Consider the following 18948-nt stretch of genomic DNA (forward strand, 5'->3'; position numbering starts at 1 on the left):
TTAGAGGCCATTACACAATGTTCTTCGGTACCGTTTGGTGGTGATCCTCTTTCCATTGATGAATTTGGTGGATGTAGAGACAGAGCGGAAGTTTCCCATTCCACCACCACCACCACCACCCCCAAATGAGGAGGAGGAAAATGAGGTGAAGCCACCCCCACCCATTGGGCCAAACGGGGTGAAACCTACAGAATTGACAATGATGATGATGTTTAAATACACAAGCATGATTTTTCACTAGCCACACACACACACACACTAACAAACCTGCATCAAACCCAGAAAAGGGGGAACCGAATGGAGAAAACCCAGGAAAGAATGAACCTGTCGTCCTGCTCCTGCTCACACCCCTGTGACGCCGCCCACCAAAGAAATCTTCAAAGGGGTCATCAGCTAAATTAAAAGAAAAAGGAGCTTAGTGAAAAACAATGTCATGGCTGTATATGCAAGATATGTTAGAATAAAGTGGTTCCACAAGTACAATTTATCTACTACTGAAAAATAGATATACATGCTTGACAGACAGACCACTGAAACATTCACCAACAGCACAATATTGCATTACAGAACAAAGTATTTACAGCATCTAAACATGGACACAGTGAAAAGGGGGAAACTGACATCTTTTCTGAAATCTTCCATTAAAAACAAGACATAAAAAGCGTCAAGAAAATGAACTCCGGATATAAAGTCCAAGGGTGACAAAAAGGTTTAATTACTTTTAAAAAAGTGTAAAAAAAAAAAATTTAAATAATTAAAAATGCAAATAATGAGATCATGAATAAATTAATATCAAAACCACTCCAGATTTTTTTTAAATGTTTGAAAACAACCAGCATTGTCAATTTCAGCAGAAATACCAGAGGAAATATCCTAGTCAATATGGAGACCTTAGAATATTGTGTTGGACAATAGGGGACCTTTTAAGTCAAAAAGGTCGTAAACCACTGGCTTGGCTTTAAAAAAAAAAAAAAAAAAAAAAAAAAAAGTCACCAGTTAGATCTGCTTGTTTTAGTCACCATCTACTGGCCTACTCTAGCCTTTTGCCACTCAGAGAACAGTTAAACTTGACAGCTGGCTGTCAAACAATTATACAATACATGTGGTATAAGAGAGAGAATCTCCCTGGAGCTGCGTGCATTGCTCATGTGTCATTGATCCTTTCATGCAGAGATCAAACCCACAAGTTTTCCATTTCGGGTTAATAAATTTGCACATTTTATTTTTTCCTTCTTGGTTCATGGAAATACTAGGTTGATGGGGGCTACGCAGGTCTATTTTTATTCATCCACATAATTTCAGGACCAGTGTTGCAATGTATCATTATGCCTGCTGAAACATGTCTAGATCGATGCTTCTCCATTTTCAGGCACTCAGCACCTTCATATGAACTTTTGAATCTCCTTCAAGCAGTTTGATTTGGCAGGCAGAACCACGCCTGATATCTTCACAAACACACACACACAGTGACTGTTATTCTAACTCACCCCCAACCTTGTCATGGCTACATAAACAAATAAACATCAATGACCTTCTATCGTCAAGGATGGTCTTTCTGAAACATTCCAATTTGAAACAATTCTCAGAGCATTGACATATTGCTCACAGAAAAACATAGGTACACATACATGTTGAACACATACACATTTTCTCTCTCTGTAGCGGCCTAGAGCAATTAGCTGTTCAGTTTCTCTTGCTGCTCTTTTATTCGGAAGCTATTTCTGAGAACATTCCTAGTGGATGATGCACAGTCTCTTCTCGTCCCACTTGCTGGTCTAAGCGCACTCGCCATATTTAGAGTGCCTGTATGTTTTACACACATGCCGTCCAGCCATTTGTTCCCAGCAGTTGGAGTCAGTGGGCATGGGCCAGCACTTTAGTGTTTAACAGATGACTAATGTGTGTTATGTATGATCAGCTCTACAACTATTTGCACCAGTTAATGAATTCATATCAGCTTTCATGCTTTTAAGAGCTTATTCAACAACATATCAAATTAGTTCACCCAAAGATGAAAATTCAGTCATTGTTTACTCTGCCTTGTTTCACTCCAAAACTTTTATTATTTTATCTGTGGAAAATAGTTTTCACTATTTCACTAGTTTTCTCACCCCCCACAATTATAGTGGCAATTTATAGTGACTGCAGAATCCTCAGAAGACTTGGAATGTAGCACACAAGTCATATGGACCACTTTCATAGTGCTTTTATGTCCTTGACATCCTGTGATTATCTGTTGTATAGTCGTAATAATTCTATACAGGTGTAAAATTATTGAATGTATACATACAGACATAAAAAGGTAAAACAGCCCTTTCAGTAAAGTGTGAAAAAATTTCCCATACTACACACCCAAGTCAAGAGCACATTTTTAGTGAACAATATAATTATGGTAGATTAACAGAAAGCTAATCATCTAATGAACTCCAATATTTTCATGCAAATCCTAATTATAACTCAAACCACATCATTACCGTCACAGAGACACTGTGAGATTAAATGACCTTAATTTCCTCTCATTGGGAATTTTGTTCTAATTTTAACACTCCTGTTTTCAAAGACAAAAACCTCTTTATTCAGAAATGTCAGTTAAACATGTTTTTGCTATCAAAAACACTCTTCTTTTTCTATTCCATTTGTATTTTTTGTTCTTTAATCAGTTTAACTTACTCCTGTACCTACCAAAGAAATCTGCAAAGGGATCTCGGCCTCCAAAGAATTCCCTGAAGACATCATCTGGATTTCGGAATGTGAATCCGCTCATGAAACCCTCATCATAATGGCCTCCTTTTGTAATAATTAGAGGAAAACCACATTTTAAAAAACAGGTAAATGGGTCAACAGGTAACATAAATCAGGAATAACTTTACATACCTCTATGAGATAGGCCTTCTTTACCATATTTATCATACTGTATCCGTTTGTTTTCTGTATGAAAGAAAAATGCTGCTTTTAGTTTCACTCAAAACAGACACAGATTAATGTTTTATATTAATTACACACTCCTTCCACCACACGTTCACATATTATTTGTAGCATTTAACTTAAAAAAAACAAACAAACAGGGTACTCATACTAACGAGGTATTAGGGACACATCAACATCAGGGACAAATCTTACTGGCCATTTTAGAAAAATTTTGCTTTGTAAAGATGTAATCCTCACTGTGACTTCTACGCCAAATTCCATCCCATTCTGAGGAAATGCACTATACCTCAATTTGTTTAAAAAATTCATGAAACAATTTTCAAATACTGACAGCCTTATGAGACTGTTCATAGATCTTTCTGGGTATAGCTCTTTATGCTGTTTTTACCAGCATAAAGTAGATATCTCATGGCATGGGACATTCATTCCACAACAATTATTTAATATAAGAAGTTAGTGTTGTAATTTAAAATATATTAATTCTCAAATTAACATTGCATCATATTTTAAAAAAATAATAATAACAAAATATAAATAGTAGTACCATCTGACAGAACTTCATATGCCTCCGAGATCTCTTTGAACATTTTTTCTGCCTGCTCTTTGTTGTTTGGGTTTTTGTCTGGATGCCACTTCAGTGCTTTTTTTCTGTACCTGTAAAACAAAAACCCAAACCCTCATTAAAACAAGATTTCTTAAGTGTGGAATGAGAAAGAGAACACAAAAGACATGGCATTCTTAGTATATCTGACAACATTCCTTCAAGCTCAAAAGTACAGCAAATATGAGGGTCATTATATACAATAAGATATACATAGATTTTAGTTGACAGTGTATCTAATGACCCTCATATTTGCTGTACTTTTAAGCTTGAAGGAATGTTGTCTATATATCAGCATGGCTGTGATTCAGCCATAGGCATGATTTGTTATCATCCATCAACTGCCAATTTAAGATTTGAATCCATGGCGGAAGGAAGTAGTTCTGCTTACAAAATGTTAAGACACTCCATGGCCGTTTCTTATTTATTAAAACACTTGTGCCATCAAACTATTGTATAAATGGCCTCGTACATATATAGAGCGATATCATGACTCATGTGATATTGCTCATACATACATATACTGTACATACAGTATCTCAGAAGTGAGTACACCCCTCACATTTTTGTAAATATTTTGTTATATCTTTTCATGTGACAACACTGAAGAAATGACACTTTGCTACAATGTAAAGTAGTGAGTGTACAGCTTGTATAACAGTGTAAATTTGCTGTCCCCTCAAAATAACTCAACACAGCCATTAATGTCTAAACCGCTGGCCACAAAAGTGAGTACACCCCTAAGTGAAAATGTCCAAATTGGGCCCAATTAGCCATTTTCTCTCCCCGGTGTCATGTGACTCGTTAGTGTTACAAGGTCTCAGGTGTGAATGGGGAGCAGGTGTGTTAAATTTGGTGTTATCGCTCTCACTCTCTCATACTGGTCACTGGAAGTTCAACATGGCACCTCATGGCAAAGAACTCTCTGAGGATCTGAAAAAAAGAATTGTTGCTCTACATAAAGATGGCGTAGGCTATAAGAACATTGCCAAGACCCTGAAACTGAGCTGCAGCACGGTGGCCAAGACCATACAGCGGTTTAATAGGACAGGTTCCACTCAGAACAGGCCTCGCCATGGTCAACCAAAGAAGCTGAGTGCACGTTCTCCGTGTCATATCTAGAGGTTCTGTTTGGGAAATAGACGTATGAGTGCTGCCAGCATTGCTGCAGAGGTTGAAGGGGTGGGGGGGTCAGCCTGTCAGTGCTCAGACCATACGCCGAATACTGCATCAAACTGGTCTGCATGGCTGTCGTCCCAGAAGGAAGCCTCTTCTAAAGATGATGCACAAGAAAGCCTGCAAACAGTTTGCTGAAGACAAGCAGACTAAGGACGTGGATTACTGGAACCATGTCCTGTGGTCTGATGAGACCAAGATAGACTTATTTGGTTCAGATGGTGTCAAGCGTGTGTGGCGGCAACCAGGTGAGGAGTACAAAGACAAGTGTGTGGTCTCAAACAGAAGGTGGAGGAGCGCAAGGTCTCTAACATCCACCAGCTCCGTGATGTCGTCATGAAGGAGTGAAAGAGGACTCCAGTGGCAACCTGTGAAGCTCTGGTGAACTCCATGCCCAAAAGGGTTAAGGCAGTGCTGGAAAATAATGGTGGCCACACAAAATATTGACACTTTAGGCCCAATTTGGACATTTTCACTTGGGGTATACTCACTTTTGTGGCCAGCGGTTTAGACATTAATGGCTGTGTGTTGAGTTATTTTAAGGGGACAGCAAATTTACACTGTTATACAAGCTGTACACTCACTACTTTACATTGTAGCAAAGTGTCATTTCTTCAGTATTGTCACATGAAAAGATATAATAAAATATTTACAAAAATGTGAGGTGTGTACTCACTTCTGTGAGATACTGTATGCATGAAGAGTTCAGATGCAAAACTTCTAAGTGCCATCTGAAATTTTCTTCTAAAATGAGCATTGTTGTCCTGTGTTTATGTTCAGTTATATCATTTTAATGGCAATGAGAAGAACCTATTTATTTTCCATTAAAGTGAAATTACTGAACCTACACACATAGGAGTCTGATGTGTAGATTCACATAAGTAACAGGGAAACACAAGTAATGCAGTTAAATTAAATACCCGAGACATGCCTTCATCATAATTGTGGAGATTTTGCTAAAATAGCAAGCAACCTGTCTTTATGGCAGAAGAGTGGTATTTAGTGTAACAATAAACCATTTTACACATGTATGGTATGGACTGAAACGGATTTTGTTATGGGTTACATTTAAGACAAGGCCAGATTTACTAACAGCTTGCACCAGAGCAAACCATCTGTTGGCATTAAAATTGTACTGTCAGGTTTTACTAAATACACGCAGTGAAGAATTAGTGCTGAAAAGGCACGGACAGTTATTTTTGCGTCTAACCTTATTGAATATGCATTTCTAGGTGTTCGTGCCATTATTTAATGCAAAAAAGAATGCAGGTGGTTATTTGCGCTGCTCTTGGTAGATTGTGCTGGACGTTACAAAAATGAGATGTTGCGTCTGTGTTTTTTAATGTGCACATGGTCAGTAAATCACATGCAGAATTTCCCCTCCCATCAGTGCTTTTTTGGAATTGCACTCTAAAGCTAATTTGCCCTGTTTAGTAAATCTGGCCCATAATACGTAAATCAACAGTTCAAGGAGACTCCTTTTTCATTGTAAAGTACTCCACGGTCCTCATTCATGATGCTAACACGTCACTGCATTACAAAGCCATGCACCTCTTAACAATTACTTTCAATACAGGTCATGCTGCACAATACTACTTCAGCAGGTGTAGCAACAGGTCAGCATCTCTACACACTAGGCCTGAGTCAGCGATACACACCCAGCCAGCAGCACACAGCAGGGTCAATAGCCTAAACCAAACACTCCATACACTAGGGGATTTGTCCTTTGCACATCTTTTATAATTGTTTGCCCTCCATAGCTCTGTGCTTTAGAAATTCCCTCCTTAACCATCAGCAAATTCAGTGACCTACAGAATCAGGATTCAATAGACATTTGCTTACCTGACAAACAAAGGACAAAACACCCTTTCGAGGGAGGCAGTACATGAGTAAGGCATGGGCATAAGGACCCAATGTGTCTAAACACCACTAAAAGCTGTATGCTCCCCGGCTACCCACAAACTCCATTCCCTTTCTCATTATTAAAATGGAGGGCTGCTGTTTTTTTTCTTTTTAAACAGAAAACATCAGAAGCAAGGAATTGAAACAAACACATTAATTGAGACAAGCAGCAAAGAGCACATGGACAGTATCAACTAACCCCTGTGCTGCACAGTCAATGTTATCTTTACTGCTCTACTATGTCCCGTGTTTAAAAATAGATGCCCATGACAGGACACAGAGTACTTACGCTTTCTTTATATCATCATGGGATGCATTTTTCGTCACACCCAGGATCTCGTAATAATCCCCCATGGCTCAGGTTTTGGGTTTCCACTCCTCTGGATGAGGATAGATTTTGAGCTGTGGCCCTGGAAAGAAAAAGAAGTGAGAGATCTAGTTGAAGAAGACATAAAAGGGGATAATAAACAGAGGGTGTATTTTGGTAGTTATGTTTGGCCACTGTGACGGACAACCTCTTAACACCACCTCATCGTGTGAAAGCATGGTTCCACTTTACATTTCATACATAAAAGCATTTATCAGGAACTGGCTGATTCATGATTGTATGTGTTATCCATATAAAGTTTCAGTTTGCTTTTGGGGAATATTGTACAATCTTCTTATCGACATAATCCATCCTTTTCTGGTTCAAGCTAAATCAGATACAAAAATGGTAAATATACAAAATAAACAAACCATTTTCAAATCAGTTTACGGACACTCTCACACTATTTACTGTATATCACCTAAATAACACCTACAAGCCATTTTTAAAGCCAGTTCCTCATCTCAGATCGAAACATCTTATCATGAAGAACAAAATGTCAACTGCTTCCAAACAATCAGGGACCAAATAGCCAGTTCCAGTAGCTTTCCAGCTGGATTTCATTGGTGTTATTAATATCTGCAGTGTCCTTCAGGACAGGCTCAGAGGTGATCATGGCACAGCACTGGCTTTCCTCTGCAGTTTAATAGTTGGAATAAATTACACAACCTAAAATCAATGCATTTAGTTCACCCAATAGTGGAGTAGATCACCCAAAAATAAAAAAGTTCCTGAAAATGTATTTACTCTCATGCCGTCTTATTACGGATTTGGAAAAATTCAGGATTACATCACATGCTCACCAATGGAGCAGTGAATGGGTGCCATCAGAATGAGAGTTCAAACAGTTGATCAATGACTGCAAATAGGGGCAATGTATTTCACCCTTAATTTAATTTTAATTGATATGTACAACAAAAACAACAAGTCTTTTGCTCAGTGTTCTGTTTGCATTTATTTCCCTTTAACTGAATATAAGATAACATTTGTTCAAAATGAATGTCCGTTGCTCACTGCTCAAAGGGATAAATAACGCTTACCAACGCACTGAAAAACACAACACGTTTTGTATTGCCATTATTTAAACCTTGGAGCTTAAAAACAGAAAGGAAGATTTTATTATACCTGTAGGCCAGCCCAGCACACTCAAATTTCACAATGTTAGGCAATGTTTAGTCTCTAAGAAACATCTACTGTACAAATGGCACACACAAAAATAAACACTGAACACTAAATTAACCATCAAGACAATTTAAATTTGAAAATCTGTTCCTGCAAAAAATAAATTAAATTAACTTAATTGAAAATACAAAATAGGGTTGTTTTTTTTATATTATTATGTGCTGATTTTAGGGTATAATCTGAGAAATTCTGTGGTATGGATATCAATTTGGAAACCTGTGTTAAGAGCAGCATGCTGTTGGTAACTGTATTAAAGGCTCCTGCAAGAGGGACTTTTAATTTGAAACTGTAGTCGTAGTATGACAGAAGAGGGCAGTGCAGTTCTTTTGAGCTGCCGTTGTTTGCTGTGTTCAGGTGATCTGTTCGAGCCAATGGCACCAGGATGATTATTCGAGTTTGTTCGTGGTGATTGCGATTGCTGCAGATTTAATATCAAGGTGTTAGTCACTGACCGCACAGTAAGCAGATTTTATTTATATTTGTGATCAGAACAGTGTTATATGCGTCTGTATCCGACAAACATGCCCAGACATGTCCTGTAACGATCGTTCTGTATTATTCAGTCTGGGAATGTTACTTAACTTGTGATTTATTCATTCATTATCTGGTTGTAAACCAGTGTTATGTGTTACAGTGTTTCTTAAAGATGTTTGAATGACGCGATGTTGAGCTGTTAAATTACAGAATGAGTGATGAGCGTTATGTTTATGTAAATGCTGCTCAGATGCGCCCGATTCTATCCATACATGGGAGCTGTATGTTCATAGTGACAAATTATCACTCATGGCTTGTAGTACTCTGTGAAAGACCTTCTTTCCCTTCATTTAACCGTATGTTTCATAGAGAAATATTACTGATGTGAATTAGGAATATTTTGGCTTCATTATGTAACAGTGAATGTTTATTGTTGTTTATATAATTGTTTATTCATTTTCTTCATTGTACTAATTTTTTTGCAGACTATCTTCACCTTTTATTGTACATCTGTGGCCCGACTTTTCTCTGCCAATACACCATCTAAAGCTGATCACCTGTCTCCTCATTATTGGTGCTCTGACCGGCACCCAGGGCGGTTTACTCATCAACTAGCCAATCAGAACCTAACAGTTCAAAAGTCTCTCCAACAAAATGGTCCTTCGAGCCGGATGAGTATTCCCTTCTGATATAATGGATCCTGATGAAGAGATATTTGGAGGTGCTCGCCCTAAACGCCATACACGTCCTCCTGCTTACCTACAGCAGTATGAAGTACAGTATACTCAAGGCAGACCTGTTGCTGAGTGTGATGTCCCTCACCCCTGGGAGACTCCTGTCCATCGGACTCCTCCACCATCCTTCCAGCCATACACCACTTCCCCTGGTGGTGACCTGGTCTGTTCTGATGGCTCACAGATCAAGTCCTCAAGTTATAAGCCTTCACAGCATGCTGAATGCCATCAGCCATCATTCTTCTCACCTCAAGCGGCTGGTTTCATTACCTCTGCACACGACAGCGAGCTACAGCACCTACGTCATGAACATGCACAGCTAATGCAGACTCATCAGGCTTTCCAGGCAGACCTGAAGGAGCTGAGAGAAGTCCGTGCTGAAGTGAGAGAATTAGTTCAAGTGGCTCAGTCCCTTCGAGCTGACCTTAGTCAAGCTAGAGACCAGAATCTCTCACTAGCACAGCCACCGGCATGGCAGTTATCCAGTCCTCCTGTGAGGCGATATGAATCCACACCTTTAATGGAGGATGGAAACTTTGCTGATCTTCCTCCACCGCCATGGCCTGAGCCTGACGTTGACTTAAGGAACCAGGTGGGTGACCTTGCACTGTCGGATATGGGTGCCACTATCTACCAACCTGTGGTGCCAGAGACTAGGAAGTATTCATTTGTGTTCCCGGCTACTGAAACACGCCCTCCTCAGCCTTATGCTCCTGACACTTGTGGATTCCCCCCACCTCCTACCCCTAAAGAGCTTCGAGAGTTACTCACATCTGCGGCCATGCCCTTGCCTGCTAACCGCACAACCGTGCCTGTTTCTCCGCGATTCATTTCGGTACCGGCTCATTCGAATCCTAAAGTCTTTGCACCGAAGGCAGAGCCCGGCCTACGTCCTGTAGCACCTTATTCTGGGTCTGAATATGTATACAGGGGACCTTCTCCTTCGATTCCTAAGTTCAGCCGGCCAGATCCTGGTGAGTTTGCTCGTCTCCGGATAGCTCTGATGAACCTGCTTCCTCCCGACGGGACTGAACTTTTCAAGTATCAGATCTTAATGGATCACCTTAAGTTTGAGGAGGCTAGAATGATAGCGGATGCTTACCTGCACTCACCTACCCCATTCACTGATACGATGGCAGCTCTTTATGATAAATTTGGCCAACCGCATCAGCTAGCTTTAAGGAAGATTGCTAGTGTCCTTGAGAGCCCTGACATAAAACGAGGTGATATCTCAGCCTTCCAGAGGTTTGCTCTCCAGGTGCAGTCACTAGTGGGCCTATTGAAAACCCTGGGACATGACGGTGAGCTGGAGCTGAGTTGTGGGTCTCACGTTGCGCGTCTCCTGGGTAAGCTCCCCCCTGAGCAGCGAGCTGAGTTTCGTCGCCATATGTTCCGCCAACCTGGCACAACCCCTAATCTGGATGACCTTTCAAACTGGCTCCATTACGAAACTTGGTGCCACAGTTACGATACCGAGCTGATGTCTAAAGGCTCACATGTCAAGTCAGATTCTGGGAAGAGGACTGTGACCATCCTGCATGGGATTGGAGAATTCCCGGTTGAGACTTCTGCTCCTCGGAAAGGTCCTGTTTCACAAATCAAACCTGCCAAAGTGAAACGTTATTGTCCTTTCTGTGATAAGACTGAGCATTACCTGAGCCAGTGTGCATCCTTTGCTAAGCTTACCAACGACCAGGTAAGGACATGGATTCGCAGTAACAACCGTTGTTGGCGCTGTGCTAGGGCCCACCATGCTGCTCAATGTGACCTTAAAAAGCCCTGCAACATCTGCCAAGGCATCCATCTCCGCCCTCTTCATGAAGTGAATGTCAGTCCTTCCCAGAAGGAGGATTCAACTAACATGGAGAAGAGCTGCCTGACGAATTCCTCCCCAGATAAGTTACTCCTGGATAAACCCTCTGTCAAAGGGCGGGTTATGCTCAAAGTGGTTCCAGTGAATCTGCATTATGAAGATCGAACCTTGGACACCTTCGCTCTTCTTGACGATGGGTCGGAGAGGACCATTCTACTCTCCACTGCAGTTAAGGCCTTGGGCATTCAGGGTGTCCCAGAAGACCTTCCGTTGCGGACAGTGAGAGATGATGTCCAGGTCATTCAGGGTTGCTCTATTTCCTTTCATATCTCTCCACCGTGTAAACCTCAGACCAGTTATCAGATCAATCATGCCTTTACTGCCGATCGTCTTAACCTGTCTCGCCAATCTTACCCTGTAGAACAGCTACAACAGAAGTACAGACATCTGCGTGGTCTCCCGATCCGTACCCTTACGGATGTCCAACCCTTACTTCTCATTGGCTCTGATCAGCCCCATCTCATAACCCCAACTGAGCCTGTTCGATGGGGCGGCAGGGGTGCGCCAGCTGCAGTTCACACACGCCTAGGATGGACGCTCCAGGGTCCTATACCTTCCATGGGGTGTCCTCCTACCCCACAGCAATGCCTGCTAACCTCCATGGCTCCAATTCATGACGAGTTACTGCAGAACGTTCAACGACTGTGGCAGTTGGATACAGTTCCACAGTGGGAGGACAAAGAGGTAACCCGGTCCAAGCAGGATCAGGAGGCGCTTCAGCTGCTTGACCGTAAGACTCTTATCTTGGAAGTGGAGGGAATCCATCGGTTAGCTACACCCCTTCTGCGGCGAAAGGACATGCCTTTGTTGAATGCACCTAAAGAATCAGTCCTACCTACCCTTCGTAGTGTTGAGAGGCGTCTTCTGAAGGACCCTGTAAAAGCTGAGGTCTATGAAGGGGAGATGAGGAAACTCATTGAGACAGGAGCTGTTCGGGAGGTGACCGATCTTATACCTGCCTCACCTGAATGTTGGTACATCCCTCACCACATCGTTAGTCACAATGGGAAGTTCCGCCTTGTCTTTAACTGTTCCTATCAGTACCAAGGACAAAGCCTTAATCAGTACCTGTTGCCAGGACCCACGCTCGGAGCCTCACTGTTGGGCGTCCTTATCCGTTTCAGAGAACATCCTGTGGCTGTGAGTGGGGATATTAAGGCGATGTTTCATCAGGTTCGCCTTATACCTGAGGACCGTCCCTTACTCCGTTTCCTTTGGCGGAACCTGAAAATGGATGAGGCACCCAAGATTCTTGAATGGCAGGTCCTGCCTTTCGGCACAACTTCCAGTCCGTGCTGTGCCACCTATGCACTGCAACGCCACGTCCGGCAACACCCCATGACTGATGAGGCAATTCGGTTTTCAGTGGAGAGGTGTTTCTATGTCGATAATTGCCTGCAGAGTCTGCCTACTGCAGATGAGGCTCGGAACTTGATTGATCGACTACGGCATATCCTTTTCGGAGCTGGATTCGAAATTCGCCAGTGGGCCTGCAATGATCCTACTGTGCCAAGTCATCTACCATCCGATGCCCGCGCTGCGAGTGTGGAGCTGTGGTTGACACAGGAGAAATCAGACGTCCCTGAATCGACACTAGGTCTGAGCTGGAACTGGCAGACAGACACTTTGTCCTACAAACACCGACCTGTGATCTACAAGACTCCAACTTTGAGAAACATCTATAAGGTCCTAGCTACCCAGTACGACCCGCTGGGATGGCTTCTACCTTATACAACTCGGGCGAAGGTCATCATTAAGCAATTATGGAACAAGGAGAGAGGGTGGGATGACCCCAACTTGCCACCTGAGCTCCTCCAGTCTTGGAGTGCATGGGAGGAGGAACTCCAATCCCTTCCTTGTATCTCCTTTCCTCGGCCTTATGTCCCTCCTGAGGTTGGGATGGATGATGTTATCCATGAGGTCCATATCTTCTCGGATGCCTCTGAGCAGGCATATGGTGCGGTGGCTTACCTCCGGACTACCGACCAGGGCGGTCAGACTTACCTGTCCTTCATTATAGCACGCTCCCGTGTCACTCCTAAACGAGCTCACTCGATTCCAAGACTGGAACTCTGTGGAAGTCTTGTCGCAGCACAGTTGGCTAAGTTACTTGAAAACGAGTTAACACTACATGTCCAATCTATTTTCCTGTGGACAGACTCTACCACGGTCCTCCAGTGGTTGAATTCTGAATCCTGTCGCTTCAGAGTCTTCGTGGGAAACCGAATCGCTGAGATCCAGGAGCTGACGGACAAGTGCTCTTGGCGTTATGTAGGCTCTGCGGACAACCCCGCTGACGACCTTACGAAAGGAAGACCTCTCCAATACATGGCCGCACCGAACCGATGGTCACAAGGACCCGCTTTTCTCCTTCAGGATCCCAACGAATGGCCGGTAATCCCTAAGACTGAGACCAGAATAGACCAGGTTGAACTCCGGAAATCTACTTTCTGTGGGATCAGTGCCTTTCCTCCCTCATCTGATAAGATTGATGAATGGAACTACAACACCTGGCAAGAACTGTTGGATGTTACCGCCCAAGAACTTCGGAGCAACTTGGTTCCAGGGACTTCTCCGGAGGCTGAGGATTACCGCCAGGCTGAGGTCCATATCCTTCAACAGGTGCAGCAGGAATCCTTCCCTGAGGATTATAAACTGTTAGGGACAGGAAAGCCAGTTAGGTCCGGCAGTCGATTAGTTACCCTAGCTCCTGAAATGGATCCGTCCAGTGGTCTGATAAGGGTGGGAGGTCGTTTGCGGAGAACTGCAGGCATTGAAGACTCCATGTTACATCCTCTGGTTCTGGATCCTAGCCACCCCGTCACTCGTTTGATCATACACCATTATGATGACCAGTTACATCATCCTGGAGCGGAACGGTTGTTTGGTGAAATACGGAGATACTATTGGATTCTCAGAGGCCGCGAAGCAGTCCGCCGGTTTCAACGCGACTGCCCAGAATGTCAGCGTTGGAGGGCCCAACCGACAATCCCCAAAATGTCGGATCTACCTGCTGCGCGCCTTCAGCTCTACCAACCTGCCTTCCATTCTTGTGGAGTGGACTGCTTTGGACCCCTACTTGTCAAAATCGGGAGACGCACTGAGAAGCGTTGGGGCATTCTCTTCAAATGTCTGACCACAAGAGCCGTCCATTTAGACCTACTCCCTAGCATGAGTACCGACTCATTTCTCATGGCCCTTAGAAGGTTTATCGCGAGAAGAGGAACACCAGCAGAATTATGGTCGGATCAAGGCACAAACTTCCGCGGGGGTCAGAGGGAGTTACAGGAAGCATATGCCGCATTGCTTCCTGATATACAGCGTCAGCTTGCACGCCAAAGGATCCACTTCCACTTTAATCCTCCATCAGCCCCTCATTTTGGTGGAGTTTGGGAGAGGGAAGTAAGGTCAGTTAAATCGGCCTTGTACACAGTTTTGGGTTCACAATCAGTTCCTGAGGAAGTCTTAATGACAGTCTTGCTGGAAGTAGAGGCCATCCTGAACTCAAAACCCTTGGGGTATGTATCGTCAGATGTGGCAGATGCTGACCCGGTGACGCCAAACAGTCTCCTCATGGGGCGGCCTGATGGATCTCTGCCTCAAGTCGTTTACCCCGAATCAGAGATGTTGAGTCGCCGGCACTGGAGACACTCCCAGATCCTAGCAGACCAATTCTGGTCCAGGTTCATACGGGACTACCTCCCTAGCCTCCAAACCAGGCAGAAATGGCAAGCCTCTCCTCCCGACCTGAAGGAGCAGACATTTGTTATGATTGTAGACCCCCAACTACCTCGGAGTTTATGGCCTGTAGGGCAAGTGATCAAGACCTACCCAAGTCCAGATGGTCATATCAGGTCTGCTGATGTACAGATAAAGGATCACGTCTATACCAGACCGGTAGCCCGCCTGGTAATCCTGCCGGCCTTACCAAAGGATAGACTTAAAGCCCCAATACTGACTAGTTAAGTCGCCTTTCTGAAAGCAAAGATGCATGGCATCTTTGGGGGCGGCTGTATTAAAGGCTCCTGCAAGAGGGACTTTTAATTTGAAACTGTAGTCGTAGTATGACAGAAGAGGGCAGTGCAGTTCTTTTGAGCTGCCGTTGTTTGCTGTGTTCAGGTGATCTGTTCGAGCCAATGGCACCAGGATGATTATTCGAGTTTGTTCGTGGTGATTGCGATTGCTGCAGATTTAATATCAAGGTGTTAGTCACTGACCGCACAGTAAGCAGATTTTATTTATATTTGTGATCAGAACAGTGTTATATGCGTCTGTATCCGACAAACATGCCCAGACATGTCCTGTAACGATCGTTCTGTATTATTCAGTCTGGGAATGTTACTTAACTTGTGATTTATTCATTCATTATCTGGTTGTAAACCAGTGTTATGTGTTACAGTGTTTCTTAAAGATGTTTGAATGACGCGATGTTGAGCTGTTAAATTACAGAATGAGTGATGAGCGTTATGTTTATGTAAATGCTGCTCAGATGCGCCCGATTCTATCCATACATGGGAGCTGTATGTTCATAGTGACAAATTATCACTCATGGCTTGTAGTACTCTGTGAAAGACCTTCTTTCCCTTCATTTAACCGTATGTTTCATAGAGAAATATTACTGATGTGAATTAGGAATATTTTGGCTTCATTATGTAACAGTGAATGTTTATTGTTGTTTATATAATTGTTTATTCATTTTCTTCATTGTACTAATTTTTTTGCAGACTATCTTCACCTTTTATTGTACATCTGTGGCCCGACTTTTCTCTGCCAATACACCATCTAAAGCTGATCACCTGTCTCCTCATTATTGGTGCTCTGACCGGCACCCAGGGCGGTTTACTCATCAACTAGCCAATCAGAACCTAACAGTTCAAAAGTCTCTCCAACAGTAACTAAAAGCACAATTAAATTAGAAAAATTATATACTAAATGGACAGAACAAAAGGGTGGCAGATATGTAGAATTTTGTCAGTGATTGATGGCCCAGTTTCTGCATCAGATGCAAACTTCCTTTTCGCTGGGTAAGAGGACATAATCTTAAAGGGGTCATCGGATGCCCATTTTCCAAGTTGATATGATTCATTAGGGTCTTAATGAAAAGTCTATAACAGACTTTGGCTTAAATTTCTCAATGGTAGTGTAAAACAAAACCCTTTTTACCGTGTCAAAATCAGCTCAGACATCGATCCGATCTGTTGCATGTTGCTTTAAATGTTAATGAGCTCTGCTCACCCCGCCCCTCTCTTCCATGGGGTGACGAGCTGTGCTCTGAGAGACTGTTTACTTTAGCCACAAAACTTGCTAACTAGCACATTATTAGGAAAGGTGATTGCAAAGATTCATAAAAAAAAAAAAACCTTCTACTCACTTCTTTTGTAAGTGAAGCTGGATCACGAATTATTAATTTTTATCATTATAGGGCAGATGTGTACACACTACCAAAACACATTTGTTCAAACAACATGTAAAAGTGAATTTAGCATCCGATTACCCCTGTAATACTCACAATGCACCCTCATTATTTCATATGCTCTCTTTAACCACCACTAGATCATTAAGTGCTTTTCTTTTAAACCACACCTTCTGCCCCACAGCCAACATTCCTGACTCACAGCTCCAGTCAAACTGGTTAACCTTTTTGAGACAGCATCTTCATGGAAACACTTTTAAGCAACAGTCCTCCCTTCATCATCATCATCATAGAACATGTTTCCTCTGTTCTATCTTCTTCCAAATCTCTTTTGAACATTCCTTAGCTACTTGTCATGAAACAGCAGTCAGGGCAAGCTCACAAATGTGTGAACAGATGTGAAATGTCTGCGGAATTCTCTGGAGCTTGTTTTCTGGCTTCTCATAGAGGCACTAAAAGGAGGCTGTCAGTTCAGCTCACAGCAGATCACTTGACTGCAATAACTTGCGCCAAATCCGACCACTGCTCAGCCAGTTTTGTTAGCTGAAACTGGTTCAGTGGTTTAAAAGGCTAAATTAGACTTCTACATGTGAAAGGCAAAGAAGTAAACAACAGGAGCAGTCCTAAATAAGCCAGTATGATAGGATTGGGATGTAGGTGTGTTTACAGAGATGCTTGGAGGCTAGATCAGATCAGCAGATTAAAATAGCTGGATTTGTTGGCCAGGTGTTGCCATTTTATTACAATACAATCTGCCAATGTGGCCATTTGCTTTCTTTTATTTTTCCTTCTATGAGAGAGACTTTTTGACGGAGCATGTGTTTGTCAATGTGACTAACAGTTGAGGCACTGCTACCTAGAACAATGGAAATCATTATTTGGCAAAGGTGTGACAGACTGAACCAGAGGACAGCTTGATGCACTGCTCCTGTGTTTGAAATTTATGGCCAACTGACTCAAGTTTCTGACTGTGTTACTATTAGAAAACTTAGAAAAATATCTTTCTCTTTCTATCTTTGAACAAGTACAGTGACATTCATTGTGGTAATTTATAGAACAACGACACGCTTCCTTATAGCAGCTGCCTGGCAACCAAAGACTTTTTGCAAGAGCAACATTTTTGTCCAAAAGAGAGACTGTAAAACAAAAAGATGTGACAGTATATGTACCTCCTGTAAATTCTTTAAATTACTCTAAAGTGCCAGGCCATTAAAACCTGTTTCAAGTACTATGCAACAACCGTACGCACTAAACCAATGTGTTTACTATAATAGCAATGATATAAAATAAATATTTTGTTTCAGTCACATCAAGCATAAGTAAGTTTTTTTACAGCTAAAATAAGAAGTGGTTGAATTGAAGCCTTAAAGTTTCAAATAAAGTGTGCCTACTCTTAAGTTGAAATCAAGGTGGATAGCGTTAGTGTTTAACAGCTTTAAACAGAGTGAAATGTACACTGGTACCACCCCAAAGGCAAAACCTACACTGGGCACCTTTGAAAGCATTAATCTCTCTGAGACACATCGACAAAGCACAGAACTAAAGGGACATTTTGTTGGTTCACTTGATAATGAAGGCCATCACATCTTATGCCATTTTATAGCATTGATAAACTGACTTATGCTACCCCAGTTATCCATTTTAACCCCTGATTAAGGTGAAAAGGATTGAACAACTTTTCTCCAACTTTAATTTTGAAAGGTAGTATATCAGTTTAAGTACACAAAAAAAAATGCTGGGTTAAATACAACTCAGTGCCGAGTAAAATATGGACAAACCCAGCAATTAGGTTGTTTTCAACCAATAGTAGGGTTAAATGTTTAACCCAACCTTCTGGGCAGTAACCCAACTGCTGGGTCAAAACAACCCAATCGCTAGGTTTGTCCATATTATACCCAGGTTGTATTTAACACAGCATTTTTTAGAGTGTAAAGCCATGCTAAACTAGTTATTTACCTTAATGGACAACACTACACTCTACTGAAATGTAAGAATTATGTATTTAGCTGTCGACTGTGGATCTCATAACTGAAACTGAGATCTTATTAAGCATGCGTAAATATGAAAATGTGTTAGTGTGAAATTGCAGACCAAAACCTCAAAGACAACAGACCATAGTTCACAACATGTGACCCTGGACCACAAAACCAGACATAAGTAGCATGGGGATATTTGTTGCAATAGCCAAAAATACACTATGGGTGAGAATTATCCATTTTTCTATTATGCCAAAAATCATTACGATATCAAGTAAAGATCATGTTCCATTAAGATATTTTGTAAATTTCCGACCGTAGA

General features: G+C 42.2%; 1 protein-coding gene across 2 annotated transcripts in view; it reads right to left on the bottom strand.

Annotated features, from left to right (window-relative positions):
• The window catches only part of LOC306871308 (dnaJ homolog subfamily B member 6-like), a 50728-nt gene that overhangs the window by 30672 nt on the left and 1108 nt on the right, over nt 1–18948 (bottom strand). For both annotated transcript variants that reach the window (XM_079419125.1, XM_079419126.1), the window contains exons 2-7: nt 6897–7017; nt 3473–3582; nt 2875–2928; nt 2683–2787; nt 268–393; nt 32–185 (exon numbers count right to left, since the gene is read on the bottom strand). In XM_079419125.1, the coding sequence (XP_079275251.1) occupies nt 32–185; nt 268–393; nt 2683–2787; nt 2875–2928; nt 3473–3582; nt 6897–6961 (614 nt within the window). In that variant the 5' untranslated portion in view covers nt 6962–7017. The remainder of the gene's footprint in view (nt 1–31; nt 186–267; nt 394–2682; nt 2788–2874; nt 2929–3472; nt 3583–6896; nt 7018–18948) is intronic.

This window comes from Barbus barbus (genome assembly GCF_936440315.1).
Source record: "Barbus barbus genome assembly, chromosome: 1".
NCBI classification, from domain to species: Eukaryota; Metazoa; Chordata; class Actinopteri; order Cypriniformes; family Cyprinidae; genus Barbus; species Barbus barbus.